Source organism: Aspergillus steynii (genome assembly GCF_002849105.1).
Source record: "Aspergillus steynii IBT 23096 chromosome Unknown P170scaffold_2, whole genome shotgun sequence".
NCBI classification, from domain to species: domain Eukaryota; kingdom Fungi; phylum Ascomycota; class Eurotiomycetes; order Eurotiales; family Aspergillaceae; genus Aspergillus; species Aspergillus steynii.
Window position 1 is genome coordinate 5,434,445 of NW_020194399.1, and position 23,324 is coordinate 5,457,768.

A 23,324-nucleotide genomic window follows, 5' to 3' on the forward strand; every position below is an offset into this window, starting at 1 on the left:
CACCAATAAATAAATATATTCAAACGTGCAAAGATCCGGAATTGCGATCAGAGGCCTCGTAGTTGCGAAAATACCCTCCTTCCAACGAGCAGTATCAGGCCAACCGCCCCAATGATGGTTGTGATGTGGTGACATCCCATAGCGTTTTTAATAGACCGTGCAAGTCGAATGAATTTCAATGAAGAGACAGGAGAAGCGAGACGAGCATCGACATTATCCAATGCCCGCAGAAGATCATGGGCAGTCCGGAATCATCCGCCCCAGCAACCTTCGATAATCCAACCAAGCCAGATATCACTCGTCTCGGGCAAATACTCCCTCTTTGGCCTGTAGGCTCGGCCGTCAGTGAAAAAGGTATCTCTGAAGAGGTCAATTTTGGCACTCTCGCCCGTTACAATCTCATGCATAACTGCTCCGAGTAGGCCAATATCTATTTGGGTAGTAAACCCGGTATCATCCACAGCCTCCATATGAGACCCTAACGGGAGGAGGGACGCCTCAGAGAAATCACAAAACTTAAGAAACAAATTTGAATCGAGCAAAGAGTTTCGGCTTACAATATCCGCAACAAGAACACACAGGTCATGAATATAACTAAATATACAAGCCATCTCAAGGCACCAGGACAGCTGAAGCTCATGAGAAGGTCGGGACTTGGTGAGATAAGATCAGAGATCGCCATTAGCCATATAAGCAAGGTGCGTAGCCTCACTTGACGGTTCAAGACAGCGAACTACTCCATTTAGACGGTCATCATCCGAGCTTTGTAAGCGGCAATAGACGTCTTGTTCCCGCCTGAGGCTTTGGAGGTTTCCTTCAACGTCAGAAGGGTTGCTCCAAAGGCATCTCAAAGGGGTTTTGACAGCGACTCCATCTTGAAGTAGCACTAGCGCTGAGTTCCCGAGAACCTGGTCCTGGGAGATCGGATTTCCTTGAAGATCGAGGAATGGTGTAGCCATGGTAAAAGAAGTGCACAAGAGTATATCACGAATCAAGGGGCTACTGGCTCTTAAATACAGACCCTTACCACGTCACTATAATACTGCATACCGGCGTCCAGACATCGTGAGACCACGACTTCTGGCGGAATGCACATATCAGCGCGAGAGATGGGATGAGCCCAGCATTTGTGTTAACGGGCAGTTCGTGCCTCGATCGTGGGGCTGAGCGTATGTACCAAGTATAAGCACGCCTCCATGTACAGCCCAGGAGGTGTAGATCAAACATGCCTGCTACAAATGGGAAACATTGACTACCCGCCGTCTCCACTCTCAATACCTTTTAATAGCCCAAGCTAAGTCTTGGTATGGACTCTCGGTACATGCATCAATCTGTTCGTGCATCATGGGAAGAGGCGCAGTATCTAGGTAGTGACCGATGGTAGGGAGGTTCTACCCTTCCCGCCATCGAAATATATACATGTGGAGTCTGGTAATTTCCTTTCCTGTTTTATTCCAACATAGGGGAGACAGACTTCTGTTAGTGTGGTCATCTCGGAAATCATTTTCACTATCTCTTGACGGTCATCCTCAGCTGCGGGATGCAGCTTTTGGAACCTTATGCCTATTAAAATCTTGCAGATTCGCATTGTTTGTATACCCCTCTTTCCGAGTTGTCTATTAACTTTATTTTATGTTCTATATATTTTATTCTTTCCTGATATCTAGCACATACGACCACAGGGTGAGGAGAACAGGGCTTCCCGTCCGCTCAGCCGTACTTAAGCCTCACGCCGGCCGGTTAGTAGTTGGGTGGGTGACCACCAGCGAATCCCGACTGTTGTATGTTTTTGCTTTTTATTCTTTTTTACTTTTGTCCCCCTAAATCGCGCACCACCTGGTATGACACATTTTGTACATATGGAGGCCCGATTGCGACTATAATTCCTCACCGACCCTGCTGGCAACATAGCACACCACGGTTGCTTCACCATAGATTTCAAGGCCTAGCTAAGGCGTGCTCCCTGACAAGCAATTCTAACAGAGGGTTCGGGGATAATCAGGTACATGACTGCCATCAGGTCCACAAATGGTGGTAGTGTTCAACTTCTAGAAAACTGGGGTTTTCTTCCTTCCTTTCCCCAACACATATCCTCTCTGCCCTCGGTAAACCGAGGGCAATTTCTACTGCTCACTGTCTTGTCTGTAGAAATGCATGTGACGTATGACGAGGACTACACAGGACGTATGCCACTACCATCCTCCGATTGGCTTAGGTATTGAACTGGGGTGCTCGAAAGGCTGGCCTAACTAAAGCAAGCGAGTCTTGAAGTGCACCTTGCTACTATAACCAGACATGATATACCAATCAATCGCACCAGGACCCAACACTGCTCCCAAACCCAATTCAGGTGCTGGCCCACTGCCATCCATTTGCCTTGACATAGTTCATCATGTTCTCGACCTCTGTGATGCCATTTGGTGCATTCATATCGATGGCTCCCGCGTGGAGTTGAGTGAGTTGCTGATTGTACGGTGCTTTTCCATCGAATCTATAGAACCTCACTTTCGTGCCAATAGCAACTGCTCCATACAGTTTTTCGGAATCATTCAAAGTTTGCGAGAGATCATCACGGAACCGGTTTTCAACTATGCCATCCCATCCCGCCGGAGTGTCGCTAGACGGGCGGTTGCACTGGACGAGCAAGATTTGGCGTTCGGCGAAGTCGGTTGACAGCTCAATTTTCGGGGCCAATTCCATAACTCGGATGGCGATACCATCGGGCTCATTGTTGTTGGCGAGCGTGGAGGCTTTGTAGCTCACTGTGTAGCCGTCAAGGGAGTTGAACCATGTGCTGATGATTGTTTGCCAAACATATTGGACTGCCTCCTCCAGGCTTTGCGACTTGACCAACTGCAGGGCACTGAAGAACCCCGGGTTGCCCTGAAGTCTTGGAGTATAGGAGGTCATGGTGATGAGATGGGATGGGCAGGTAAGATGCGCCGTTTGAAAAATGCTATGAAGATTTGAGAATATTGCAGGGCCCTCTGGCGCGTTTAAATAACTGCGAGCGGGGTCATCATGACGAATGGGAGATAAACAATACGCAAATGTCCAGTGGTTTCATATCTAGCGCCCGAGTTGAAGGGACAGTCATTCGTGTCCAGTCGATTGCTATCGAGGAGTTATTACTGTGACCTAACAGTGGCCACATCTGCACTTCCTTTCGTACTGGCGGCAAGTCCAACATTAGCATGCGTGCGGCTCCACAGCGATTGATATTGAAACAAATCAATCTCCTTACTGAACTATGCTTGCATTTTCGAGCCGCTGAACTTGCTTCATGATGGTGGAACGTGGGCTAGGCGCCCAAAATGATCTAGGCAGACATATAGTTAGCGGTTATTTCTCTTTGATGATTGGCGCATTTTTGTATTGCTACCAATTTAGGGAACTAATGATTATCCACTGCCATAGAACACGTAGGGAAAACTAGGTAATTGAAGCTCCACCATCCATGCTGATTCTGACAGCCCCCAGGGGCAGTTGCGTCTTTCTCGTGTCTAACTCCTCCGACAAAAGACCAAGGCCGGGCGACACCTCGGCCTGATGCCTACCAACTTTTACTGCCCATTCTGTGGCATCATTCTGCTGCCCGATCGTTATAATGATGATTCTGCGTCTCCTCAGGCGCCCGTTCGCCCTTGGTATGTCGAAGTACGAGGCATCTACCCAACCGATCTGACTATTGGCAATGTCAGCATCACCGCAGTAGGAAGAGTACGCATGCAAAATGATCTTCATGCGCTGCTTAACAGCAGTCTATCTTATGCCGATATGGAAACTGAAGAGGTAGAGGAATGGTTAATTTGGGAACTATCTGAAAGCCCTTGGTGCTTCGGCTTTCACGACTCATGCTGGAAACTGCTTCTCCTCAGACTCGCTCACGAGTTGGATAAGCTAGTATGAGAGGCTCGATCCCATCTTTCGGACCGGGCCCTCGGAAATCTCCATTAGCTGTGTCGACAACGGCATCAAGTCGGTCTATAGTCGCAGATTCGAAAAGTATGAGTGGTATCCCCATGTGAGAACAGTCACCCTAAGGCGGCGGATCTAGGAGATCTTAAATACAGTCCTGAACCAGCATGCCAAACTCATCCAGGTCACCCCCATGGTCCAAATACTCGACGGAGAATATGATCTATTCTAATACTAATCCTATCACATACGACCACAGGGTGAGGAGAACAGGGCTTCCCGTCCGCTCAGCCGTACTTAAGCCTCACGCCGGCCGGTTAGTAGTTGGGTGGGTGACCACCAGCGAATCCCGGCTGTTGTATGTTTTTTTCTTTTTGTGAATCAATCTCAAATAGCACAAATTACTCCCTGTCTATCTATGCTAAACTTTCCCATCAAACCTTTTCCGGTTAAGCCTTCAATTCCTAGGGCCTTTTCAACTCCTCGTGCGGGACCTCCACCGGGATCTATTACAGCACCTAAACTCAGGCTACGTCTTGGCTACGTTTCTTTGATCGTTGTACGGGGTCTGATGTTATGCGCGACGTATAGCATCGTAAGAGGGTCCAAGCAAGCCGCGTAATATTTAGTAGCTATCTCCTGATCTGTGTCTTGCCTATTCCTCGGAACGATGATCTCTTCTAGCTACTTGAAAAAGAAAGGGAAAAAAGAATTTCACCACTCCAAGTTCGCTCTGATTCAATGTCTCCATGGAGGGCGTTTTTGCTTCTTGACCGGCCTGGTCGGATCGTGGCTTTTTTCCACGACACGCTTATCGGGTGATGGTGTTTCTCCTGCCTCCTCCGAGCCTTCATCGACCTTATGATACGGCTCCCGCCAAAGGTTGAATGCTTCGACGTAGGGACTCTCCTCGTCGATCGGGAACGATGTATTGTCGTCTGGGTCAGTGAAGCCAAGGCCCGCCAGGTCGACTAGATAGAGCTTGTTCGTGTGCACGTCGTAGTTCAGATAGCTCGGGTGTTGCTGGATCATCTTGTTATAATTCTGGCGCATTATTCTGGGGGTACGAACCAAAAATACGTTAGCGACATGTATAAAAAACGAATTTTATTTTTATGTTTATAAAAGGGGCCGTTTAGGCTCACTCTAGAATGTGCGCGAGCTGGGTCCTTATGCTGTCCAACTGGCGATCCGTGAGGTCATCACGGATCTCGTCAAGGTTCTCTCCTGGGGGAACTTTCATCACAAGGACGTGGACACACCCTTTAGGAAAGGGCATCCACTCTGGCTGAGTTCGTCTTTCGTAGTTGATGTACTGTGGCCCGAGGCCGGCTTCACTCAGGACCATAGCAGCCTGGACCTCGAAGAGAAAGTCTTCTTCAGCTATCTCCATGATCTCCTTGTTTTCATCGCCGAAAAAGCCGAATATCTCTGGGTCCAGCTGATAACGTATCTTCAGCAAAGACATGATATTGTTGTCGATGTTTCTGGCCTTTACGAGGACATTCCGTTGGCCTACTCTATGGTCCAGAACCTCGCTGAACTGTTCCACGACCTTGAGCTTCTTTCCATCAACATGTAAAACTCGCCTCTTAAAGCTGAAATCCCACATGGTTGGTAGACTGTATGATTTGTAGCGTGTGCTTTTGTGTATGCAACCTGAGAGGTTTGGTGTCTGGTTTCGGATTGGGATGCAGCTGTTTGGTGTCAGGAAGTTTCAGTGCCCCAGGTTTGGGCAAGCCCAATGTGAGTCACAATTATCAAGATGACCACATCATCACTTCACCATAGAAGAACCATGGCAATCCCATCGCAACTGCCGAAAGCTTATATAAGTATTCGCCAATAGTTAGCACCTCCAGCTCCTCACTTTCTATCGCTTGACAGGATCGCTCTAAAATGAGCTCGCAATAGATGCACTGTATCAGGAATGACTAAATGAATGAATAGAGATGGAAAAGAGAGAATTGTTTGCCCACTGTAAACTCTATCTACTGCAGGGCGATGGATTTCATCGTATAAGAATAGTCATGTGATATGTATTGCGGTATGAGCGGCAGAACCTCCGGAATCCTCCCCCAAACCTGGTTGATATACAAGAACAGATAATTCCCTCATCTAGGGCTTTTGGTCTAGCCGTCTACATGCTAAGAAATCTAGCGGAAGGCGCCAACAATGTACTTCCACACCTATTAGCCACTAAGATCCTTGATAAAGTTACATTGCTCAAAAGACTTTCAGCGATTGCGTATACTGGGTCGTTCTGATCTTCGTGGCATTCCCAATATAAATTATCTCGCTTAATTCAATGCATTTATGGAGTAACCCACACACTTGTTTCTCGGCAGCGTAATGGATTGGTCAGAAACATAAGAATTTTGCGGATGGTGCAAACAGTGAATGGCAGAAATATAAGAGTTTTCTACATGGTGCAGACAGTGAAAGTATGCTGGAACCTATAGTCTTCAAGACACCTCTTCACTTTTTGACCTCCTACGTTTCTCTTAGTCCTAAACATTCACTATACATAGAAGTGACTACAAAGTCCTAGCTCGGTTATATTATGGAGCCGTAATCTCTGACCCATGTTGAAGCAAATCTACACTCATCAGCATACTTTTCCTCGACTCTTCCTACCATACCAATACTGATAAGCCTTCTTCTGTACATCTTTTTGTACAATTCTTCTCTAAAGACTATAGAAACAAATCGACTTTACCATCAGACTACTGTTTGACATTCATACTGCCTACAGTCATGTCTCCCGATTGCTTCCTTTAAACCATCGAAAGCGCCCCTAGTCACCAATGCCCGATCTCCTCAGCGATGAAGGATTTCGAACCCTTCAACCCGGTTGGTCGCAATTTTCTTTACGACCTGAGCAAGTCCAGGCAAATTTTCGTCAAAGAAATCAAGAGCCTTCTCGCGCCATACTGTGACTAATTCGAGTCCTTCGCCCTCGTGGTGCCCCAAGGGGGTTAGGCGTAGCGTGCAAACCAGGGGTACAAGGTTTTCTTGTCAATAACGCCATGCACGCCGTGCGAGAAGTGGCCGATTTTCTCCACGGCGATATGGAAGTCATAGAGCTCTTGTTGAGGAATATAGGCAGGCCAAGAAAGCTGGCCATCAGCTGATATTTTATGGCACTTCCGGAATCATAGCCTCATTGCTAATTTCCTTAGGCAGACGCGTCGTGGACTTCGCTTCCGGAAAATCAAGGTTCGTCACACGGGATTTACTGCGATGTTCCGGGACACAATGGAGCTGATGGTAAACAGAACTCGTCTTATGGGAACGGTTTTGGCTCCTCAAGAAAAAGCGATATTTGAAACAATTTGGACCAGAGAACAAGCAATTGCAAAATGCTAGGGCCCCTCGTTTTATCAAGAGTCTATGAAACCCGGACTTATCAGAAACTGGCCGAGAAAAGTCGGGAAAGTTACGGGGTTTTCACGACAGATCACCAACGCGGAACCATCTATTGTTCTTCAGCATTTTCAAGGAATCTCGGTTTAGTACTTTAAAGATTTCATGAAGAATCCCTCATCGCTATTTGGGACAGTTTGCCGAACAATGAAAAGGCCCATTGTCGATCAGAAATGCGTGAGGCGATCGCTGTTCTGAGGAGTATCAGGGTTGTTTGCTTGGACAAGAGTCAACATAACATGATGTATGATAGAGCCACTGGGCTTATAATGTTGATTGGCTTTGAGGTGATTCGGCTCATTAAGCCAAACTCGTACATCAGAGACATGCTACAGCTGTGGTCAATCTTCGCTCCCCCCCCCGACTGGCCGAATCGCCATCTTGGTGGTTAAAACTTGGAAAAATATGGTAATCTGAGATCCAGGCCACTTTAACAACCCTCAAACTGGGCATGCGGAAGAAAACGATCATGATCAACACTATTTCATGAAAATCCCCTTGGAGCGTATTCGGTTGGGTGTATCGGCCGAAATTGCAGCGAACTGATCGGACTTCGGCTCAAAGCCAGATGATTAATTCCCAACTTCGATTGATAATTATTAGTAGTTGATGATCTCATCGTTATTAATAATGCTAGGATAACTGAATTGTGAGGGAGTCTATTTAGAGCCATTTAAAGTGCTGGCCTCGTGCAGGTGCGAACATAACATTTCGAATTTCCAAGGCGAAAATTTCAATCGGATTTTTCGCACCCGAAAGGATGTCTGCTTCCGAAAAGATGTCAGTTCCGGAATCCTACAGAGCATTTCGACGTGGAATGGGAGAGAACACTGGGACTATCCTTCCATCTGTCGAACGCATCCCGCCGCTTCACTCAAACGAGGTACTCATTCGCATCCATGCCGTTTCTTTGAACTATAGAGACATTGGAATGCTCCACGGCCAATATCCAGTCCCAGTCAAAGATCACGGGATTCCTGCATCTGACTGCGCAGGAGAGGTGATTGCTCTAGGATCAGAAGTCAGCAAAGTTTCACTCGGAGACCGCGTGTCACCAATCTTTGATTTGAAGTACATCGATGGGGTGGATCCCGAAAACCAGGTTGCTCAACTAGGCGGAAACGTCGATGGGGTACTTCGCCAGTATGCAGTGTTCGATGAGAGCGTGCTTGTTCGTGTCCCAAATCATCTTTCTTGGGCTGAGGTAAGTTGCCTAATCCCAGTCCTTTTTCCCACTTTCGTTTCCCTATTTGGCCTCCAATGCTGCATGGCATTTTCTTGTCTCCATGGTGTTATCTCAAAGCCTACCTAACCATTTTTTCAGGCTTCGTGCATAACATGTGCTGGCACTACTGCTTGGAACGCCTTGGAGATGAACAAAAGTCACGAAGGCACAAGAAGTGCTCTGATGCTTGGTAAGCCAGAATCCCGAGCTTTTGGTGTCTTAAATCTTCTGGATGAGCTAACTCGCAAATCATATGCAGGGACTGGGGGCGTCAGTTTGTTCGCATTATTGATCTGTCTAGCCGGCGGTATTCGCCCGATAATTACATCATCTTCGGATAAGAAGCTACAGGATCTTGCAGCCCTTGGTCCAGACGGTGTTATTGACACGATTAATTATCGTGAAAATCCTAATTGGGAAGAGGAGGTCGTCCGGTTAACCACGGGGAAAGGTGTTGACACTGTGCTCGAAACCGTCGGGGGCGCAAGTATCCAAAAGAGTGTCATCTCCATGGCCACCCGCGGTCAAATCTCTTGGATTGGGTTCCTGGGGGGACTACAACTTGACGACTTTGTCAAATCCTTGGGGCAGCTTTTCTTGAAAGCGGGGACATTGAAGTAAGTTACAAATTAAACAAACGGGCCTTTGAAGAGTCGCGACGAATGGAACTAAGCGATTCTTAGGGCAATCCAAGTTGGATCGAAGATCGACCAAGAGAATCTTTGCCGGTTCCTAGAGGAAAATCATGTTTCCTTGAAACCTATCATAGGCAAAACGTTCGATTTCACGGAATCACCCGCGGCTTTCGACTTTCTCTACTCTGGGCAATGCCCCGGAAAAGTTGTTATTACTGTGTCCCATTGACGTGTTTACATTATAGATCGAAGCCATCAAAATTCATAAAGTTATAGAAAATCTATCGTATACAATAGAGTATATTTCCTGACGCAGTGCGAATAGTTTACAGCATTTTGTCCCCTGTTCTATCACAAAACAACAACTAACAGGACTCTACTCGAATGATGAAGATTCAGCGACCAATTCTCACGCATGCAACAGAAGAGTTTGGATTTAGGATGGGCACAAGCTCCGCCTCGACCAGTTTATAACAATTCGTTTATTCATGATATCCTAGACTGCGGAGATTCCGATCTACCTAGCGTTACCAAGGTGATCTTTAAGGAAGGGTAGGACCTGGTCTAGCGCGGGCTTGACAGCTTCGGGCTTGTCATAAAGCATGTAATGCGAGATCCCCGGCAGTACGACGATGCGCTTCTCCTGGGAACCAGCCCGCCCGTATATCTCCTGGGCATCACGGTAGGCGCCGAAACCACCGGGTTTGTCACCGACGACAGCCATGAGCGGCTTCGTCATCAGTACCTCCGCATGATTGAAGGCATCCCACGCGAGAGCGGCGCTATTGAAAGAATAAAGACCGCTGGTGCAGCCATTCGGCGCCTGGCCGCGGGGGGTCTTGTAGTATTCGGTCGCCTCGATGACGTCGATGTCCGCGGTCGATTTCTTGGCCTCCTCGACAGATGGGGGCAGCAGATTGATAACAAGACGTTGGCCACCCTGTGCCTCGATGGTTCGCTGTTTAGCCATCTTCTCCAATGAGCCAGCAGGGTCGAAATTGCCAAAGGCTTCGCGGGAGAGTCGACCAAAGTTCACGGGCGTGATGCCGACGCAACACTTGAGACGGTAGTCCGTCATGGCCGCATTAATGGCGTAGCCACCACCTCCACAGATGCCGAGCACGCCGATGCGTTCGGCGTCGACATAGGGAAGTGTCTGGATGTAGTCGACAACAAAGCGAAAGTCCGAGACGCGGAACTCAGGGTCCTCGATAAAGCGAGGCTCGCCACCGGAGGCGCCCTGGAAAGAAGCGTCAAAGGCGACAACCACAAATCCTGCCTCCGCAATTGCCTTTCCGTATATGTTGCCCGAGGTCTGCTCCTTACAGGAGCCGATAGGGTGAGCAGAGACGACGGCGGGGTACTTCTTCTTCTCGTCAAAGTTGGGTGGAAGGTGGATGTCGGCGGCAGTCTTCCACGTAATATTTGGGATGTTGACAGACTTGATATTCTCCGACATGATTGTAGTCGTGTGTGATAGATAGGTGTTTGTTGTTCGTAACAAGCCAGCGTGTGTTTTCAAAGGCTGCAGGGGGATACTTGTATTTCGGCAATAGGATGTCATGACTTAACCTTATTGGAAACCGAAGTCTTCGGGCTCAACGTTACAACCGATGGATTTCGGCCGATCTTCCAAGTCCGATATTGCCGCTCCCAAAGCAGTACCAGATTATTGCCATTGCCTCCTCTCCCTTATCGATGCCAAGGATCATAGCGGCCGATCTACTTTTCACCCCAATGATCCATCGGCCGACGGTGTCGTCATGACCTTCGCAGCTGTTGTCGTCCATGCGAATATAAATTTGAGGGTCATAATGACGGTCCCAGAAATTTATTAAATCGAATTATATTTCACAGCGCCCAACTTTCCAGGCGACGGTTATCTCGACTTCAAAACTGCTCCACACCATGACCGAAATTTCCATCAAAAAGGGGCCAATCCACTTGGCTGGCCTACTCTTCAGACCCTCGAACCCAGCGGCAAAGACAACCCCCGGACTAGTGATCATCCATCCTGGCGGTGGTGTCAAGGAGCAAACCGCCCATAACTATGCTCAGAAATTGGCAACCGCTGGCTTCACAACAATCACCTATGACGCCTCCTTCCAGGGCGCTAGTGGGGGTGAACCTCATTTCCTTGAAGACCCGAACGAACGAGTGAGCGACGTCTACGCCGTCATCGACTATCTTCAAACCCTTGATGCTGTCGACCCCGAGAAGATCGGTGTTGTGGGTATCTGCGCTGGAGGCGGTTACGCAGCTGCAGCGGCAAAGGCAGACCACCGGCTGAAGGCCCTGGCAACCATCAGCATGGTCAACATTGGCGATTCCGCGCGCAAGGGGTGGGATGGGGATGAAGATCCTTCCAAGCAAGTCGAGTCCCTTCGTGCGGCTGCAGCCCAAATCTCTGCTGAAGCGAAGGGTGCCGAACGCGCTTCTGCTCCTTACGTCCCTCCCCAGCCGGACAGCACGACTCCAAGGGATATGAGAGAAGCGAGTGATTATTACCTCACCCCGCGCGCACAGCACCCGCGCGCGGAGAATAAAATGCTGTTTCTCAGCTTTCCTCGCGTCCTTACGTTTGATGCTTTCCATCTGGCAGATGTGTTCCTCAAGCAGCCTGCTCTTCTCATCGCTGGCGAAAAGGCAGGGTCTCTGTGGCACACTGAACGATTGGATAAGATGATTGGCGGTGCTACGCAAAAGGTTATTGTTCCGAACGGTGCGCATATGGATTTCTACGATAACGAGGCTTATGTCGGACCGGCTGCTGAGAACGTTGCCGAATTCATGAAGAAACATCTCGGCTAGTGGCCGACGGGTTAACGTCAGTTGTTGGTGCGGTCCACTTTAGGGCAGAGCAAGTTGGAGCTGGATAGATGTTAGTATATAGCAACTGCGAAACGCGATGCGAAATACGATTACTGGGACTCGCCATTCACTGCAGCACGGTTGTGGAGAATAACACTAAGAATGCTTCATCTGGGGATTGGATGACTCGACAACTCGTGTTAGGCTTTTCATAGCAAATATATACAAAATCCTTTACTATGACAAACTACCCCTTCTCTCGTTCATTTCCAGAGGTGATCCATCGCAACCATTCGATGGGTGGTATAGCTCTTGGAAGGCCAATGAGGGCTGAAAGACACGAAGTCTCAGTCAGAATAAAGACTCTCCCACAGCAACCCTGTATCTTCGTCGGAAATAGACGGATAAATCATATTCAATTGGTTCAACCAGTATCCCTGATTAAAGACGTCTGGTATCGACAGCGAAGGAAGATCTGGAGACCCATGCCAAGACGCTGTGTTAACTTGAGAAGTATCCGACTCTAAGTTTGGGCATGAATCAAAAGATTGAAGCCCAACATCATTGATTAGGGTATTCAATTCATCACCAGGGGTGCCGTGCGAGACGGTCCTGGACTCGGAAGCGCTGTTGGGCGGTTCAAAGGTGATTTTCACTTTTTGATAGCAGTGCCGGAGAATCCCCAAGCCTGACCTAGCGATCGGATTGGAGGACTGCATTCTGGAGAGGTCCTCAATAGCATGCTGGAGGCTTTGGTCAACCCTTTGTTTAGCTTTATGACTTGACGGCGGAAATAAAATGGCGATGATAGAGACAAGAAATGAGGCATCCACCGTATAAAATGCCATGCCAAATAAGTGGTATTGATCTTTTTCAGCCTGTGCGAAAAAGCACCGTTGACAATCAAGCGTTTGAAGCGCCGCCTGCAAAGCGGCTCTTCTACTCTCTTCGTTAGATATAATATGTGGTCGATGTAATGCCATAACGAATAGGTTCAGCATAACCTGTAACTCCTGGCGAAGCTGGGGGAGATACTGGTGCTCAAGGTCCCAGGTAGTGTCTGCGTTTTTTAGCCGCAAGAAAGGAGGCAATTCGTCCATCAATAACATTATTTCCTCATGTAACGTTTGGACAATAGTGTAATTGGTCAGGCGAGGGCTGTCTGCTCTCGTAGCCTTCATTTTATGCACTTTGCATGCAAGAGAGTATCGAAATAGTGGCGCGGAGATCATTACAGGACTGTGACTGTCTTCAGGGCGCACTGTCATCGGTATCGCGGTGGAAGGGTCCCTAGGGATATTACAATTCATAGGCGGCTTCGTATCACAGTCATCCAAGTTTATCATCCGAGGGCGACCGAGAATCATCGCCATGAAGCTAAGCCAATCAGATGAAGGAAATCCATAAAGCATCTGGGTGTATCAGTCTCACCTATCCCAGACGAACAGATTAATCCAAAGGCGTTTCTTATTCTCTTCGTACCAGAACAAACTTAGCGTTTTGCCAACATTTAAGTGATGAGTCTGATGAATTTCCTTTTGCTGATGAAGTCGAAGTTCTTGAGCCTGTCTGCAGAGTGATGCCAACGAGTTAGTCCATTTGGAACACGAGTTTGTTAGAGAACAGCCAGGGTCGTACGAACCTAATAGCAGATCCAACCGTATGCCAAGATTCAATGCCTCGTCCGCAATTCTTCAGCCACGATGACCGGAGGAAGTCTGCTTGAACTGCAACGAGAGCCAACCCAGGTCTCCCCAACAGCGACAACAGCTCGTCACCGAGGTCGCTATATTGCTCCGAAGCCAAAATTCCCGCTGCGGGTAACCTTGACCAGACGTCCCAGCCAGTTGGTACAAATTGCAGTGATAAGGCAATCACTTGGAAGAGTAAGGCCGGAAAATATCGCATCTCCATGGAAAGTTCTTTAGTTGTCAGGTAGCTCACGGTCTCCATTTCTTCCGAAGGTGGCCATCGTGAAAGCAAGCTGTCAAAATAAAACCTCTCCAGAATAGAGTAATGCCAATTGACATGATCAAAAAAGAAATCGACAAGTGCTTGGATGATAGGCCTGGGCGGCAGTTTTCCAAGGAACGTTTCAGTGTCCCTTTTGGGTAGTAGGGTTCGTGGTGCGTAATTGCGAGGGACTGTGATGTTTTCAAATTCCTCATTCCCGATGATCTCATTTCAGTCAGTTAGGCGGCGGGAAAGTACACTCCGGCAAAGATTTTACATACTTCTTGCAATCCCACGAACGTATTGCTGTCAGAAACCAGCGAATAGCCAAGATCGGCCGAGCCTTGGGCCATCCCTTCTACGGATCCCAGTAATTCTACTGGGTCCGTGCCGGACTCGGCATTGGAGGCCGATTCCTGGTGCTTGTCTGCTGGTTTGACTCTATTGAACGCGTTAAATGACGATATCGGATCGAAGCGACAGCTTGTAATGAATGGATACGAAGTTACTTACGGGGCGTATGCATCGTAGACACATTGGGCAATGACGTTTCGGGCCTTGCAATTGTTGCATGGAGTTTTACGGTCACACTAGATGGAGGTCAGACGGCAGTCTGAGATTTCCACAACAAGGCGACAAGTCAGAACCTTTTGCTTTCGGCGATAACACTCGGAACAAGATGTCACCACACGTCTGCGCTTCAACGACTGCGGGGTACTCGAGGCCGGCATGCTCAACACTGTGTCAACCCGGAATAAATAGCGATAGAAGATAGTAGAGCAGGTTGTTGCAGTCAACACGTACGGTTCTACACCGCCCGCGGGTATCGTAAACCACATTCTTCAACCCGAAGGTTTTCGGGTTTCCCGGCAGCCGTCGGCCGAAAGCGTATCTTAGTCATCATTCTGACCAGAAAACAGTACTCTGCGGTTGTATCTAATCCAAGATAGACAAGACGACTACTAGAAATCGGATATAAGGTAGTTGAACCTTCAAAAGGTCGAGCATCAATGCAGTATTCTCGGAAAAGTGGCGGTTTTCGGCTTGGCATTCCTAACCATGTGCCTGTGACGGTATCCCGGCAGGCGTTATTAGAAAAGAGCAGTCAACTGTTTGAGCATGTATAAGCAAACAATCTCGCCTATAAAAAAAAGGCCCGATTCAATCAGTAAGTGAGCAAAGTAAAAAAGAAAGCAAAAACATACAACAGTCGGGATTCGCTGGTGGTCACCCACCCAACTACTAACCGGCCGGCGTGAGGCTTAAGTACGGCTGAGCGGACGGGAAGCCCTGTTCTCCTCACCCTGTGGTCGTATGTACTTGGTCCTACTGAAATATGGAATAGATAGTGCACTTCTTTAAGGATAGCAGAGGCCCTAAGACACAATAACTATGGAGGCGTTTCGCCATTATATTATCTCCTGCGACCATTTTATGTATGCATCAACTGCAAAAAACCTACTAAAAGACAAGTAATTAAACTCTTTTAGTGCATCGTATCCAGTCATTTACATGATATCTTATTTAGATTACTGCGGTGGCCCCATACCTACCTTTCGAGAGTATATATATCTCTTGGTAAGATACAACAAGAATAATAAAGACAGATGATGTGAACGTGGGAATTGGATTATGATAACATGGTTCTGCCTCTCGACTATGTGCAACACGATCTTCAAAGTTTATATATCTCATCTCATAACCGTTAGAATAAGATTGCACATGTTGTCAGTATGTCAGAACAGCATACTCGCTAGTAACTTCTTCAAGATCTATCAAATATCCATCGGAAGAGGTGAACGAAGGAACCGAGAGAAATTGGAGCAGTAATTATCATGCCCGCAAACGTACAAGTCAACATAATGAATGCTGTTTATATTACAATAATTGGACACCGATCTGGTCCCATCGCTTCAAACCAGCTAAGTGTATAATCCTCGGTTTCTTCGCGCAGACTCCATACCTTTCGAGCTACGTCAGCAGCGACGAAGAAGGATGGAGCAGGTGTCCGACGGTCAGCATCGAGCAGCCACTTGAGAGATCGATCTCGTAAGCTTGGCTCTAAAGCTTCACACGCTGCTATGAAGCAAGGCCATAGCAGTAATGGGTTGAGATCATCAGCTGCGTTGTCATTGGTGGCACTCTCTTCTGCAAATTCCAAGACCCTGCGAACGGTATCTTGCAGAATCAACGCATTGATGTTGTGAATTCGCCGGTAATAGAAGAGAACAAGACCTTGATGCATAGCAAGTGAACTGTAATGGAGAATCTTCTTGCTTCTTGCACTGCTGACACCTGACTCTGTCGAATGCATAAACGACTGTGTTCTGTCCCAAGAAAGAATCTTATGTTCTAGGGCCCTTGTTCGCAGACTCAGATTTGCGACAATATCAACATCCAGAGTTGTGTCGCGGTTCAAAAGCTCTTGTTCATTTGCCAGGCGAATAGTGTGGGATAAAAGTCCCATCAATGACTCCGGTAACCCATACATCGCTGGGAAGAGAGAGTTATTCCATCCTCCCATTAATTCTAGATGTATGTCATTATAACCAGACTCTAGGGGTTTTTCAAAGTGGGCATCAAGATCGGTAGTTGTAGTGTGGTCTGCTACACGAAAGCTGCGCAGTAAGTGGTAAGAGGGCTCAGCCGAGAGAAGACTGGAGTTAGGGCGCTGAGGACAAATGCTGACGAGGGCACAGCCACACGTGCTCTCAGCCATAACCCGCAAATAGGTGTAGACGTGATGGAGAGATCGGACTTTGAGAGACTTGTGCACCTTTGGCAAGCCTCGCCGTCTAATCAGGAGCTCAGCCTCAACGAGAAGGTTCTGGGCCCTGCAATATTGTCCACGGAATATCTATAGAATGTATTAATCAGGGCTGTTCATCATGAACCGTGGAAGGTAGCATGAGTAGATACCTCAATCATTACCATCGACAACAAAGCCATCAGTAGCTCCTTATATTTTACACGATTTTCTCCCGCAACTTCTTCCTTCAACGCAATATTGAGATGCTGCCTGGACGTTTGCTCATATGAGTCACGCAGCTTGACCCAACTGTCAGAATGATCACCTCGAGACGCGAGATGTAGGGAGCTAGCAGCAAGAAGGGAGAAGAAGAGAGATAGGCCAGTATGGCTGACCGGTTGGTGTAGGAGAAGTTCGGCATACGTTTTCTTCGCGCTCGGAAGCTGTATTGTGTGCCACGGGCAACTGCGCGCTCCCCGCAAAGATAACAGTGGCGAAGCACGGTATTCTGTGTAATACCGTAAAAGCTCAAGAGCTTTTGGTGGAACCGGTGGACAAGTTAAATGGTTCTCTGGTATGTCCAATAGAATAGGTGGAGTGTTCTTTGGTAGCAAGCATGGGGAAGAGTTTCGGCTGGAAATGCTCTGATTAAAGGAACCAGTATCGATCGTGAAATCCACATCAAGCGGTGTTATGAGGTTAGTAGCAGTCTCATCAGAAGTTGACGTGCCAATATGCGCTTCTTGAACATAACAGTCAGTTTCTGTCACAGAAATGCTCTCTGGACTGGACAACAGCGAATTGTGTGTTTGCTGTAAATTTTCTCCCTGGCTCGTGATCAGCCTTGACTGGTCATATTGGGTACTGTTGTCTATTGATAGATCCAAGATCCCAAAAGGTCCCCAGAAATGTGATGAATCTTCAAGGGACGTTGTTTGATCGCGGCTTACTAGCCAAGCATCAAGGCTCTCTAATGCGGCACTTGCTTTTTGTTTGCCAAGGCTGTTGGTGGTGGCCCTTGTCATTACTTCTTGTTGACTCTCTACTGATTGAGTTAGGAAGGACTCATGTTGGAAGCGGAAAGGGTTCAAGATCTGACTGTGATATAATGGACGACGAAAGACACGGTCGTCAACCTCTTTACTGAGAGAGTGGCCTGACTCATGTGAGAATTGCATCCATTTAAACTGAGGTGTGTATCCAGGACAAGCCCGGCCGTTTGTGAGGCACATGTGGCAATCTGGGCGAGATTCGTCACATTTCAAATGACGGAGGCGACAAGCACCACAGCCTGTTAAGGAACGGTCACGAGGCGTCATATGACGGAGGTTCTCAGGGCGGACCTGAAAATGAAATCGAATTGTCCTCAAATGCCGGCTGTTGCTAGTGAGATGACCTGACCTTTTTTTCCCGGTCGGCCGATCCGAAACTGGGGGTAAGTGTCATAGTTAGTGGTCTTGGAAGGTCGCCAAATGATTTGTCATCGGCAGCTTTGCCACTACAATCCACATTTATTGTAGGCGTGCACACCAAATTGGGCACACCAAGGAGTGATAATGGAACTAACACCAATACGTAGATATACTTTCATATCCTCACTATGCTAGTGGTTGGAAAGGCGGGAGAATGAAGAAGAAAAAGGCCCTTATTGCATTGGACGATGTATATTCGAGCATAACCTAGTTGGCCAGCTTATAGATTATCTACCATGAACACATAAAAAGAACATCATCAGACTCAGGCTAATTTCTCCAGCGATTTCGAGCGACCAGATGTCGCCTCGACTAAAGTTGCTCGAGGAATCTCTTCCTCAAGACTAGGGCCTTGTGGACACCAGCCAAGGAGTTCCCTCGCTCGAATAGCTTGATACTGCACATTTGTGCCCCAAAGCACAGATCCATGGGGCGTGAGACTGTCCGCAGTTTCTGCATCGATGTCGACAGATTCGGGTGATCTGATAAGGCCCTTGGAGTGAGCGAAGACTGAAATTCGCTTGGAAATGTCTCCAAAGGACTGGAGTAATGGAAGACGTGTTACTAAACAAACCACAGAAAGAGTAAAGCCAGGGAGAAGGCTTACCATCCGCCCAGATTCAGCAAAGAATACTCCATTCGCATTCCACAGCTGCGGATTAGACGGTCGCGATGCCTCTAAAACTAATGCCACGATCAGACGAGTCAAATCAGTGATATGGATATTGCTCCAAGCATTAAGACCCCTCCCCACATGAACGCCATGGCCATAGTTCAGGGTAGCCTTTGCTAGGTCTGGAAGCTGGATGCTCCGCTTATTGACCGGGCCTCTGCCTTGACCATAGATCAGAGGTCCATACACTGTTGCCGTACGGATGTTTGGCTGACTAAAATTCAGATCTCGAAGGATATGGTCCACAACTCTCTTAGGAGATGTAGTGATTATATCCTGGACCTCCGAAACTCCTGGGAGATCGTTATGGAGCTTGAAGCCGGGTTGGCCATAGGCTTTGGACGCAATCCCCGATCCGCACAAGACACTCCCGCCACCAATTTGAATTCAAACTGTAATTTAGTCAGAACTTATTATTTGTCTAAGGATAGCGGACTAAATACCTGGAGACTTGCGTTCTGTCTTCGCCAGCCCCTCTGCAATTGCCTTAGCACTCGCCCCGTGGCTAGAACTCGCAAGGTCTATCGTTAATTTCAGACGTCAGTACAAAAGATTCTCTAGATATATGACATATGATTTCGAAAACTAGGAGCAAACCATACTTAGCACGACATCGGCCTCTTGCGCTTCTTGGCGGATTATTGCGGTCGAATCCAGGTCTCCGATCAAGGGGGTCACACTCGGGAATTTCTCTGTGACTGCAGCTGCTCGAGCCTCATTTCGAACTAGAGCTACAATGCTTGAAGAGGTCAAAGCTTGGGAAATGCCATACAACACGTCTCCGCCGATGTACCCGGTGACACCTGTTCTGCGAAACGTGAGACTTAATCATGCTTGTAGGACGTGGAGCGAGAATGTGGCCTACATTAAGATACGGCTCATTGTGAATAATAAGGTCTTCGGCACGTTCGACTGAAAAGAATCAAGTTGTTGGGATAAAACCAAGGCGATCGAAGGTAAATAGAAGAACAAGAAACAGGTCCTTATATAGGCCTGGCTATTCCTTTGCTTCAATTTGTCTTCATAGTTTCCCGCACAGTACCTAATGATCACATAATCGGCATATCCTGCCAAATTTAGGGAGCGGGGCAGCCACCTTCCTAAAGGGGGGAGCGGCTTGGCGAGACAAGTAGAAAAATAACATTTTTGTTTTCAAAAGGGATCGATAGACTACGTAATTATGCCCTTCAATCCCCTTTCCCATCCACTGTGTTGAACCTTAAACCAATTTGGAAATCTATCACGAAATGGAGGTGATCACAAATAGAAAGTTATCACGAGAACTAAACATGTTATCACAAAGAGTGACTAGAATGAGAAGGATATAAAATGCAGTGTCTTTCCTGTGTGAACTCTCTATCTCATTCATTCGTTCTATCTATCAGCTTGCCCTAGCCTCTATTACCCACAATGTCATCTACCAGTTTCCCCACCACCCCGAGCCAGAAACACTACGATGTCGTGATTATTGGAGGCGCGACCAGTGGCACCTCGATTGCCTGGCACTTGAGCACCAACCCGGATTTCAGCGGCTCAGTTCTCGTCGTTGAGCGTGACCCCTCGTTGCAATATTCTGCCACCAAGGCAAGCAACAACTGCATGCGCCAACAGTTTGCAACCAAGATCAACATCGAAATCGCACAGTATGCAGCAGACTTTGCCAAGCGTTTCGGGGCCAATTTTGGCCTTGATCCTTGCGTCCCACAGCCTCCAATTCGCGATTTCGGCTACCTATACCTGTCTGATTCCGAGTCCTTCACGAAAGTCCTCGAGAAGGATCAACAGCTGCAGTCTCGCCTTGGTGCAGGGACGCAAATAATCCCTACAACAGACATAAAAGAAAGATACCCTTTCTTTTATACGGATGACCTTGACTCCGGAAGCTTGAATACCAAGGACGAGGGGTGTTTCAATGCGTTTGGGATGGTCGAATGGATGCGCAAGACCAGCTGCGACAATGGGATTGAATACATCTGCAATGAAGTGGTCAACATGGTCATCGATAAAGGTCAAATTCAAGCTATCGAGCTTCTGGATGGCGAGAGGATTAGTGCCGACAAGGTTATCAACGCCGCGGGCACCCGTGCCGCCCAGGTCGCTTCGTTGGTTGGGGTTGAACTACCCATTGAGGCCCGGCGGCGATATACTTATATCTTTTCAGTTGATGATCCACTTTCTCAAGACCTACCTCTGACCATTGATCCATCTGGTGTACACCTCCGTTCTTATGCCGACAAGGACTATCTTGTTGGTTGTCCGCCGACTGGGGCAGACGTCGCAGTTGATGTGAACGACTTTAGCTTTGCCGAAAATGCTTGGGACGAAAAGGTCTTCCCTATTATATCTCGTCGTATTCCTCAATTTTCTACCGCGCGAGTCACTGACTCGTGGATGGGCCACTACGAGTTCAATACATTTGACCACAACGCAGTCGTTGGCGCACACAACAGTATCCGCAACTTTCTTTTCTGTGTCGGTTTCTCGGGCCATGGGAGTCAGCAAGCCCCAGCTTGCGGTCGTGGCATTGCGGAATTGGTTGTGTATGGGGAGTTCAAGACATTGGATCTCAGCGCACTATCTTATACACGGATTCTAGAAGGTCGGCCACTGACGGAGCGAGCAGTTATCTAAGGTTATTCTTGTTCACAATAACCTAAGTATAGAGTAACTTATTCAAGCCCACCTCATTATACATAGGAGCTTTCCTTGGATCTGCTGTAGAGGATGAGACAATTCATGATCTGATAGGCAGGACCACCAGAGTGGTATATCTAGCTTAGAGACAAATAAATTTGCTATTAAGCACGCGTCTTTATAATCTTTTTTCTCTCTTTTATATACGATAGATTGTCAGTCTATTGAGGGACACTGGGACAGTATCACCTTATGATGAAGCTGACAGGTTATATATCCGGGCTTGGAATTCTTGGAAAGGCCCTACACAGGTCGTCCTTATCCTATGCATCATGCTAGTTGGACGACCCATCAATAAGTACTTCTACTTATCCTCACTCAGCTGGCCAACCAAAAAGGTGCAACGAACAATAGTAGATGTTGGACCTCCCATCGACTTCATGGCCTGCCTGATGTAGTTCAGGACCCACGGTGGTCTTCGAGATCTTTCCTCCGTCAGTAGATCATCTCCGTTTGATGATCCATCTAATCCCGACTTTCTTCAGGTGCAAACTCCAATGACCAAAGCATGATTGACCATACAATGACGTCGGTACAGTTTCAATCTAATCGCCTTGCTATCCCTTGGCGACTCCCCGTAGCCACAAGTAGGATAAATGGATCTTCCTTCCGCCTTCCCGCAACCAACTCCACTTGGGCGGCGTCCTTAACCGCCGTCTATCGTATCAGGTCAGGTCTCTCCTAAATGATGATCCTCTCGAAGATCCACCACTGGCTCTGCAATGTAATCCGCCCTACTAGCATCCAGGAGTCAGGCGACTCAAAGGTGCGTGTGAATGATTTCCCCCTCCACCGTGGTCGGCAGCTGCTAAAGCTTCTTTTCTTAGCCCATCGACGTCGAACCCCCTAGAACCGACACGGTATCTCAACCGACCCAATCTCCACTTCAACCGATCAAGCCTGGGAACACTACGAGCCAGCCTGATACCAAGCACCCTCCGCTTACTCATGACCCTTATCTCGACCTCCCCGTCGTAGGGGTTGGCATGACCGGGGTTGTTCATGAGATAGGGGAAGGCCGCGTTGTCAAGAAAGCTAAGCAATCGCAACTCCGAGACGCTGGAGATGCAGAATACATGAACGAAGTCAACCAGAAGATCCTAGAGAATGAGCTCCTAGTCTTCGAACGCCTGGGTAGCCATGAAGGGATCATCCCTTGTTTCCAAACATCCCGGTACGGGATTGAGCTAGCGCGAGCGCAAGACGACCTGGAATGCTATCTAGAAAAGCATCCAGAGCGCGAGGATACACTGAAGATTGAGTGGATTATACGTTTGATCAAGACTTTCGCCTACATCCACTCTCGCAGAGTATTTGTGGATGATATTGCTCTTCGGAATATTTTAATCATAGACGAGCAGCTTAACGTTGCCGACTTTGGCCAGTCGATCTTACTGCCTCTTGATGCTGACCCTGCTTCTGCGAACGAAAATGATCTGAATGCTCGGATTGAGATCCTCCACCTCGGTTGGATTCTTTACTCGATTGCTTCCTGGCAGGTACATAAGTACTATTTCTTCGGTGCTGAGAATCCCGATCTTTGTTGGCCTACTTCATGGCCAAATGTTGAGTATGTTGTCTTTGGCCAGATCATTAAGAAGTGTTGGCATGGTGAATATGCGAGCATGGATCATGTAGAGCTCGAGGCGCGCCAATTGTTCGCGGGTTACCAACCAGAGACTGTGAACTGGGAGGGATCTTGAACTGATGTGTGTAGTGCTTAATATTGATAGCGGCTGGTGCACAGCAGACAGAAAGAACAATCGAA

At 47.8% G+C, this 23,324-nt stretch overlaps 13 protein-coding genes across 13 annotated transcripts; 5 read left to right on the forward strand and 8 right to left on the reverse strand.

The window, feature by feature from the left end:
* Positions 1–251: 251 nt before the first annotated feature.
* Positions 252–959, reverse strand: P170DRAFT_445071 (uncharacterized protein; the record flags this gene model as incomplete). The annotated part of the gene is made up of 2 exons (XM_024850677.1): positions 252–653; positions 738–959. The coding sequence occupies 2 exons, from the start codon at positions 957–959 to the stop codon at positions 252–254; spliced, it is 624 nt and encodes a 207-aa protein (XP_024708584.1).
* A 1,061-nt stretch (positions 960–2,020) lies between these two features.
* Positions 2,021–3,199, reverse strand: P170DRAFT_434976 (uncharacterized protein). The gene has a single exon (XM_024848843.1). It carries the CDS (start codon positions 2,908–2,910, stop codon positions 2,347–2,349), a length of 564 nt encoding a protein of 187 aa, XP_024708585.1. The 5' UTR covers positions 2,911–3,199; the 3' UTR covers positions 2,021–2,346.
* A 1,457-nt stretch (positions 3,200–4,656) lies between these two features.
* P170DRAFT_351400 (uncharacterized protein) lies at positions 4,657–5,530 on the reverse strand (the record flags this gene model as incomplete). Its single annotated transcript, XM_024843864.1, has 2 exons — positions 4,657–4,975; positions 5,064–5,530. 2 exons carry the CDS (start codon positions 5,528–5,530, stop codon positions 4,657–4,659), a joined length of 786 nt encoding a protein of 261 aa, XP_024708586.1.
* Positions 5,531–7,460: 1,930 nt separating this feature from the next.
* On the forward strand, positions 7,461–7,736 carry P170DRAFT_351741 (uncharacterized protein; the record flags this gene model as incomplete). Its single annotated transcript, XM_024843888.1, has 1 exon — positions 7,461–7,736. A coding segment is annotated over one exon (276 nt), but the record flags the coding sequence as incomplete, so codon positions are not given.
* Positions 7,737–7,998: 262 nt separating this feature from the next.
* Positions 7,999–9,433, forward strand: P170DRAFT_404288 (zinc-dependent alcohol dehydrogenase family protein; the record flags this gene model as incomplete). The annotated part of the gene is made up of 4 exons (XM_024846517.1): positions 7,999–8,548; positions 8,669–8,759; positions 8,829–9,186; positions 9,253–9,433. Exons 1-4 carry the CDS (start codon positions 8,105–8,107, stop codon positions 9,431–9,433), a joined length of 1,074 nt encoding a protein of 357 aa, XP_024708588.1. The 5' UTR covers positions 7,999–8,104.
* Positions 9,434–9,511: 78 nt separating this feature from the next.
* On the reverse strand, positions 9,512–10,728 carry P170DRAFT_379907 (alpha/beta hydrolase). The gene has a single exon (XM_024845508.1). The coding sequence runs from the start codon at positions 10,661–10,663 to the stop codon at positions 9,722–9,724; it is 942 nt and encodes a 313-aa protein (XP_024708589.1). The 5' UTR covers positions 10,664–10,728; the 3' UTR covers positions 9,512–9,721.
* Positions 10,729–10,982: 254 nt separating this feature from the next.
* On the forward strand, positions 10,983–12,229 carry P170DRAFT_434979 (alpha/beta hydrolase). Its single transcript, XM_024848844.1, has one exon. It carries the CDS (start codon positions 11,113–11,115, stop codon positions 12,013–12,015), a length of 903 nt encoding a protein of 300 aa, XP_024708590.1. The 5' UTR covers positions 10,983–11,112; the 3' UTR covers positions 12,016–12,229.
* P170DRAFT_404297 (fungal specific transcription factor domain-containing protein) lies at positions 12,200–14,317 on the reverse strand. The gene is made up of 3 exons (XM_024846518.1): positions 13,658–14,317; positions 13,447–13,584; positions 12,200–13,392 (listed from the first exon to the last, which is right to left on the reverse strand). Exons 1-3 carry the CDS (start codon positions 13,966–13,968, stop codon positions 12,363–12,365), a joined length of 1,479 nt encoding a protein of 492 aa, XP_024708591.1. The 5' UTR covers positions 13,969–14,317; the 3' UTR covers positions 12,200–12,362.
* P170DRAFT_127652 (Zn(II)2Cys6 transcription factor domain-containing protein) lies at positions 14,088–15,018 on the reverse strand. Its single transcript, XM_024842392.1, has 3 exons — positions 14,616–15,018; positions 14,482–14,558; positions 14,088–14,409 (listed from the first exon to the last, which is right to left on the reverse strand). The coding sequence occupies exons 1-3, from the start codon at positions 14,805–14,807 to the stop codon at positions 14,208–14,210; spliced, it is 471 nt and encodes a 156-aa protein (XP_024708592.1). The 5' UTR covers positions 14,808–15,018; the 3' UTR covers positions 14,088–14,207.
* An 823-nt stretch (positions 15,019–15,841) lies between these two features.
* P170DRAFT_445078 (fungal specific transcription factor domain-containing protein) lies at positions 15,842–17,742 on the reverse strand (the record flags this gene model as incomplete). The annotated part of the gene is made up of 2 exons (XM_024850678.1): positions 15,842–16,825; positions 16,888–17,742. The coding sequence occupies 2 exons, from the start codon at positions 17,740–17,742 to the stop codon at positions 15,842–15,844; spliced, it is 1,839 nt and encodes a 612-aa protein (XP_024708593.1).
* Positions 17,743–18,139: 397 nt separating this feature from the next.
* Positions 18,140–19,744, reverse strand: P170DRAFT_490309 (NAD(P)-binding protein; the record flags this gene model as incomplete). The annotated part of the gene is made up of 5 exons (XM_024853992.1): positions 18,140–18,730; positions 18,797–19,155; positions 19,306–19,383; positions 19,465–19,670; positions 19,728–19,744. 5 exons carry the CDS (start codon positions 19,742–19,744, stop codon positions 18,455–18,457), a joined length of 936 nt encoding a protein of 311 aa, XP_024708594.1. The 3' UTR covers positions 18,140–18,454.
* A 528-nt stretch (positions 19,745–20,272) lies between these two features.
* On the forward strand, positions 20,273–21,493 carry P170DRAFT_404305 (NAD(P)/FAD-dependent oxidoreductase; the record flags this gene model as incomplete). The annotated part of the gene is made up of 1 exon (XM_024846519.1): positions 20,273–21,493. The coding sequence occupies one exon, from the start codon at positions 20,273–20,275 to the stop codon at positions 21,491–21,493; it is 1,221 nt and encodes a 406-aa protein (XP_024708595.1).
* Positions 21,494–22,249: 756 nt separating this feature from the next.
* On the forward strand, positions 22,250–23,293 carry P170DRAFT_404306 (uncharacterized protein). Its single transcript, XM_024846520.1, has 2 exons — positions 22,250–22,322; positions 22,384–23,293. The coding sequence occupies exon 2, from the start codon at positions 22,543–22,545 to the stop codon at positions 23,257–23,259; it is 717 nt and encodes a 238-aa protein (XP_024708596.1). The 5' UTR covers positions 22,250–22,322; positions 22,384–22,542; the 3' UTR covers positions 23,260–23,293.
* Positions 23,294–23,324: the final 31 nt, after the last annotated feature.

Bases quoted from the DNA above. Each gene is read 5' to 3' on its own strand.
- P170DRAFT_434976 (XM_024848843.1), bottom strand. From the start codon at position 2,910: ATGACCTCCTATACTCCAAGACTTCAGGGCAACCCGGGGTTCTTCAGT.
- P170DRAFT_379907 (XM_024845508.1), bottom strand. From the start codon at position 10,663: ATGTCGGAGAATATCAAGTCTGTCAACATCCCAAATATTACGTGGAAG.
- P170DRAFT_434979 (XM_024848844.1), top strand. From the start codon at position 11,113: ATGACCGAAATTTCCATCAAAAAGGGGCCAATCCACTTGGCTGGCCTA.
- P170DRAFT_404297 (XM_024846518.1), bottom strand. From the start codon at position 13,968: ATGGAGACCGTGAGCTACCTGACAACTAAAGAACTTTCCATGGAGATG. The intron at 13,585-13,657 runs GTTCGTACGACC...ATCACTCTGCAG, and splicing joins ACGGTTGGATCTGCTATTAG to ACAGGCTCAAGAACTTCGAC. The intron at 13,393-13,446 runs GTGAGACTGATA...TGATTGGCTTAG, and splicing joins AATCTGTTCGTCTGGGATAG to CTTCATGGCGATGATTCTCG.
- P170DRAFT_127652 (XM_024842392.1), bottom strand. From the start codon at position 14,807: ATGTGGTTTACGATACCCGCGGGCGGTGTAGAACCGTACGTGTTGACT. The intron at 14,559-14,615 runs GTTCTGACTTGT...ACCTCCATCTAG, and splicing joins GTTATCGCCGAAAGCAAAAG to TGTGACCGTAAAACTCCATG. The intron at 14,410-14,481 runs GTAAGTAACTTC...CGCGTTCAATAG, and splicing joins GTCTACGATGCATACGCCCC to AGTCAAACCAGCAGACAAGC.
- P170DRAFT_404306 (XM_024846520.1), top strand. From the start codon at position 22,543: ATGACCGGGGTTGTTCATGAGATAGGGGAAGGCCGCGTTGTCAAGAAA.